Source organism: Sceloporus occidentalis, unplaced genomic scaffold (genome assembly GCF_023333645.1).
Source record: "Sceloporus occidentalis isolate IW3139 unplaced genomic scaffold, rSceOcc1.0.p SCAF_25, whole genome shotgun sequence".
Taxonomy (NCBI): Eukaryota; Metazoa; Chordata; class Lepidosauria; order Squamata; family Phrynosomatidae; genus Sceloporus; species Sceloporus occidentalis.
Window position 1 is genome coordinate 1,723,433 of NW_028317005.1, and position 6,000 is coordinate 1,729,432.

Consider the following 6,000-nt stretch of genomic DNA (forward strand, 5'->3'; position numbering starts at 1 on the left):
TGGAAAATTCCCTTCGTAATTATTTTATTGTAACAGCTATGCTGACTCCACGCTAATCCTTCACTTCTACCTTATTTTCTTTAATGCGACCTGTGTTAGGAAAATTGCCGAGTCAGTAGTTGCTGAGCGACTGGAATGAGGCCCTAGGGTTTGGGTGAAAGGGTGTGGAATTCCAATTCCAGATCTCCGCTCTCTCCTTTTAACCCGAATACACTCACTAGCTGGCTTTCCAATCACTCCAAACATGACAGCTGCTGTGCAGGGAAAAGACGCACCCAGCTGAGACAAAATACCAGTTTCAGGGAGTTTTCCCGTTGGGGCTTGTGTTTTTACTGGGTGAAACCAGTGGACTCCTCCTGAAACAATCAATTAAGTTAATTAAAGTGTGTTTTATGCTGTATATGCAAAGCAGCAGGGGAAGTCTATTTTTATCCCATATGTAAATGTGCTGGTCGGGAGACGCTGGCCTCCACAAGAACGCATGAAAAAGTACGGACTAGGTGCTATTCTGTATGGCCAGTGACATAAATACACCGTGAAGGACTAGAGCAACATAAATACTCATTAGGGCAAAAAAAATTATGTGAATATAATATATATATGTGTGTGTATATATATGTATGTATGTGTGTGTGTGTGTGTATATATATATATATATCTGTTAATTACATACACTTATTACATAAAATACATAAATGCCTACATTTACTTATATATATATATATATATATATATATGTGTGTGTGTACATTATTGTAAAAAAGCAAGATTTAAGAACATTACAGATACGTTTGGAAGCCAAATCACAAAAGTTAGATGCCAAAATCGCCATATGGTACAAGGGGAAAAAATATCCTTTATAATGCCAGAGCATTAGGGTCAAAATTTACTTGTATTTTGTGGTGATGAAAGTTCAGGAGGAGGTCTGGTTCCATCTGACTCTCAGCTGCTACAGCCTTAAATAGAAGGTTAAACAACTAGTTGGAACTTGTGAAGAAGTCCTTAGTGTTTTTATCTGATATTTATAATGCAATTGAATGACGCACAAAGATATTCTTTAGCCCTGTATTGTTATCATTGGTTTAAAGCATTAATACTAGATACGCTTGGCATGTGTGCCAGCAGTCCATCACTTTTTTGTTTAGTGATACTGATTAGTCGGTAATACTGATTTGGATTTCTTTGTAGCCCTTTTTCTAAAATCATTTTCTTTTTATCTTTACTCTGAAGCTTAATCTTCGGCTTCTAGACTGTTATTTGGATCAGTGATTGAACGCCTCGATCCGTTTCTTAATGTCACCCTCATTTTATTTTAGTTTGTGTCTAATCTCCGTAGGACCACACACACTATGTATATATAGCTCTGGACACATCATGGAATTACCTTTCATGTTATTTCCTTGAAGAATACCACCAGTACAGTGTGATGCTCTGTGCTTTCACCTGTTAGTATCAGCTGTAGCACCCGACACTTGTCTTTTTTGGGCGCCACATCCGTTTCCTTTGAGTGTTGACCTAAAAACAGGTGACACCACTCACAATATAAAAACATTTTACAATTCTGGTTACATCGTAGGCGTTATAAAAGCTGATTTTAAAGCAGCTGAATATATCAACCCACACAGAGAACCTATTAATTCACATGGCCTCAAACTATTGTCCATGGAGCCATCACAGATTTGATCAACTATTGTGATGCACGTCTTACCAATCACAAACTACACGTCGATGGCTTTAGCAAAGTGGAATTATATTTGTAATAAGTAATATAAAGGGGCTGTGAAATGTGTGCTTTATTATTATTTTAAAACTATAATGCCAACATATTCAACAATGAACTGCAGTAAAGCCTGTGAAGTAGGCAGTTTTACTTTATTTTTGTCCCCTTAGCTGTTTTATATAGTGTTTAATCTGCAGGCTTGATTGCCCAAATGCATCACATTATAAATCTATATGATGATTTATATCTGCCTCTTGCCACCAGTTTTTTTAAATGCTTTTGTTGAATACAAATCTCTTGTTCTGAAATGAACTATTACATATAGTCTTGTACTATTGTACACCGTATAATATATATTTATTTCCCTTATAAATACTGTCGGTGTACGCTCAAATCCTCCCAAATATACATAAGTATACCATAGTATTCCTAAACTCTGTCATATAATCATCTTTATAATGCTGATGGATGTCAAATTGTCAATCTATAATTAGTTTTATTAGGTTGAAACTGAGTCTCTCTCATCTATAAACAAGGCAAGTCTTGTTATAATTTGATAACCATAAAAAGTTCCTAGCTACAGTATATGCTGAGTATTAGTATACCCCATATTGGAAGCTTGAGATACACAAATATACCCCCTGAAGGTACTCGGTTGTTCTCAAAGCTCTCCACTCGACCTCCGCCTACAGATTGTCATCAGTTAGTTAGGATTACCTGTAAATAATAGCGCTCCCTTTGTGCTGCTGTCTGCATGGGGTAACTAAGCTGTCTAATGACAATGCTTGGAGTGACATTGCTTTAAGGGAAATGTCTTTAAAAAAGATAATTATTAGAAAGCTTAATAGCATTTTCTACTTTTGTTTCCTAAAATGTTGTCTGAAGTTCTAGCTTCCTTCTCCTTGTGATTTCGGTTAGTTGATTGTGAATGTTCTAGTGGTCAAGGTTCTTTACGTTATTTCCTTGTCCTGTAACCAGTCTAACCATTATACTCTCCCCACAATGAATTTAAGTGGATGCTTTAACGTTTGACACCTAAAAATGGGTGCTTTTTCTACAAGTCACGAAGACCACGAGCATGTTTCCACCTGAAGCAATGGCTGGAGTAGACAGAGGCCATATTGTTATTAGGAGAGCCCGTAACACGTGCAGACAGACTCACATGCTGTACTCCGTGGTTCCTCCCCAGTGATGATTCATGTTCTTTCCTTATTCTTCAGTGTGCAAGATGATCATTCTTGACTGTTGTTTCCCCACCCAGTGGCTCCAGGTCATAAGGACAGCCTAATTGCAGCATTTAGGTCAACTGCTTTGTAATTAGTAGATTAATATTTAAGGTATACAGAAGGCATGCAGCCAACTGGGAAGCAGCTTTGCATGTTCCATAAAAGGTTGCTAAAAAAAATGAATGAGTGAGAAACTTAGGCTCCCTTATGTGACTAGATAATTATATATCTCTTTTTGAATGGAGTTGTCCCACTATAGTCTCCGATAGAAAATCGGCTATTATGAACCATACTGTACGCATGGCCCTGTTTCTCTTCTGTGTACCATAATCAAGATTATGTTAAGTAGATTAATGTAAGCTTTTATTTAGGTACATAGTGTCTTAAAAGGGAAATGTCCTCTAATAAATGTGGCACAGCACTGGCAGTTTATTAAAACGGTGTTGTAAATGGAAGCTTTGAGCAGCTATTACTTATTTTGCAGTTAAGGGAAAGGGGGTGTTCTGTTATAAAAGGCTAGTGGACTTTGTTTTTGGGTGTCCACTGTAAGGAAAGTCTCATTCACTTTCTCATGTTTTGCTTTTCCAGGAAGCTGCATTATGCCGACAACTTCCCATGGAGTCTGAGAGCATGGCTCCTGTGCAGAACACGGTGAGCCCACCTACCATGACCCAGGACATCCGATCTATAACGAACAATGGATCTGACCCTTTCCTCAACAGGCAAGTCGCTGTTAAGCATCCATATGACCAGCATTCTTGATTCTCCTCTATTAACCTTCTGGTCCGGACTCGTACCTGAATTACTTAAGATGGCAGTCATGTTTAGTTCTTGTTAAAGCACAATAGGCAGCGAACCCCCATTAATCTGCCCTGTATTCTGGGTTCATTAATAGCAGAGCATAGGTGGACAGATACTTTATTGTGAATGCTTGATTTTTGTAACTGCTTTGAGTGGGTCATAGTGTGTACGTATGTTCTGAATTGTGAATGTGACATTGCACACAGCAACTACACACAAGCAACATCTACAAAGAAAGAGTTTAAAAACTATAGCCTTTGATATTTGCGTTAGCTATAAATTTGTTTTAATATGGTTTATGACTCAAATAGTCCTTTTTCAGTGTAAACTTTACCTGTTTTCAGCACACATTCTTTATGTTATGCGCACAGTTAATGAATCTGTCTAACCTTTGTCTTCTCATTCCTTTACTAGCGGGCCATACCACTCTAGAGAACAAAGCACAGACAGTGGCCTTGGTCTGGGATGCTACAGCATACCGACTACTCCCGAAGACTTTCTAAGTAATATGGAGGAAATGGACACAGGTATGGACTTCATGAACACTACGGAAAATGATCATTTATGTGTTTACCAGTCGTAGGAAAACTTTTCCCATATACTGCTCAGGTTTGAATACTTTGGGCCATTAAAAGCTTTTTTTTTTTGTGTGTATGTTTAAGATTCCACATACAGTCACCAGAATGTCTATAACAACAATGAGTTTAGGCTGTATCGATGCCATAACTTGACCCATTCTGTGCTCCAATTATACATTTTGTATGTTTGTATTAAGAACATGATATTGAGCTATGGGTGTGCTGTCCACTATATTACTGTGCTATATTGTTGAGCATCAACATCTTCATTGCCATATAGTCAGTCACAAATTATTTAAAGGTTAATATGAGCCCTATTCTGACTGTAGGGATTGTGTAAATATAGTTTAGATCTCAATGCAAGTATCTGATTTAGATTTTAATAATTCTGAACTACAGCAAACCCACGTTTAACCATCATTCTAACTTCATTGTTTTATGGAGACCCTCACAAGAACAGAACTCAGAATAACATTGGCTTACTGTTATCGATAGATAGGATCTGTCAGGATTCTAGGCAATACTGCTCGTAATTTAACAATCTACTATCCATTTCTTTTCAGCTGAAATTCTGGCCCAACCAGCTTTGAATCTGAACCCACAAACACGTTTTCCAGATTTCCTTGACTCTCTTCCTGGGACAAACGTCGACCTGGGGACACTGGAGTCTGAAGATTTGATTCCCAGTCTCAATGACGTGGAGTGTGTGTTGAACAAAAATGAATCCTACCTCACCTGGCTCTAGTCGGTGCTCTGACTGCTTTGTATATTTTTTGTTTAATAACCTAGCAAAATTTTCTTTTGATATGGAAATGTACAATGAGCCTCAGAGCAAGTTCATCCACATGCTGCCATTTGTTTGACTTGAGTTATGATACAGTAGTCATTCTATTCATCACTGTGAGGATGTTATGTATTTGTTACTAGTGTGGGTTTACATCCTCTGTATCTGTACCCGAGCAGCAGCCTTTCAGAATTGGGTCACCTACTAGAGGCTAACGCTGTTACTGGTTCCATTTCTGTATTCGGTTTTGCAGATAGCTTTGTTTTGTTTGTTTTTTAAGTAGGACTTAGGCATTACATTATACAAGCATAGAAATAAAACTGTGCATTGGGCTGGAGTTTACTTTAGGACTTTACTTTGGGCCAGGCCATCATTCTTGTCTTTCTTTATTAGGGCAACCTTGGGAGGCAAGAGTAGAGAGACTTTATGGTAGCCTCTCAAGTATGCCATGCTCTCTTTTTGCCAACCTTGCCCTATTTTGTTGCTCACGACCTGCTCTTTGCCTATCCCACCCTACAACGCCTTTTTAATTTTCTAGAGGTCAGGGTGATGACACCAGGGACTTTATGCCTAAAGACGCTTTTAATATAAACCCAGCTCTGTCTGTACAGTATACATACAATATGTTTATAACTATAGAACCTAATGCTTTTAACGTGTTTGACATAAGCTTTATAAATCATAGTATTGTTCAAACATCTTGCTGGATATAGGTTGACAAGTAGTTTTTTTTAAGTCAAGCTACCTAGACTTTTTTTTTTCTCTTTTAGCAGAAGCACAATAACTTCATTTATAGATATTTCCAATTTAAAAGTAGCATTACTATCCAAAAAAATTATACACTACAACAGATTGGTACTATCTACCACTTATTTGTATAAACATGTGATT

At 37.6% G+C, this 6,000-nt stretch overlaps 1 protein-coding gene across 1 annotated transcript in view; it reads left to right on the top strand.

Moving 5' to 3' along the window:
- LOC149300242 (WW domain-containing transcription regulator protein 1-like) overlaps nucleotides 1–5,070 on the top strand; it is a 53,448-nt gene extending 48,378 nt beyond the window's left edge. The window contains exons 4-6 of the mRNA XM_089485397.1: nucleotides 3,535–3,668; nucleotides 4,162–4,274; nucleotides 4,889–5,070. Of these exons, the coding sequence (XP_089341523.1) occupies nucleotides 3,535–3,668; nucleotides 4,162–4,274; nucleotides 4,889–5,070 (429 nt within the window). The remainder of the gene's footprint in view (nucleotides 1–3,534; nucleotides 3,669–4,161; nucleotides 4,275–4,888) is intronic.
- The last annotated feature ends 930 nt before the right edge of the window (nucleotides 5,071–6,000 follow it).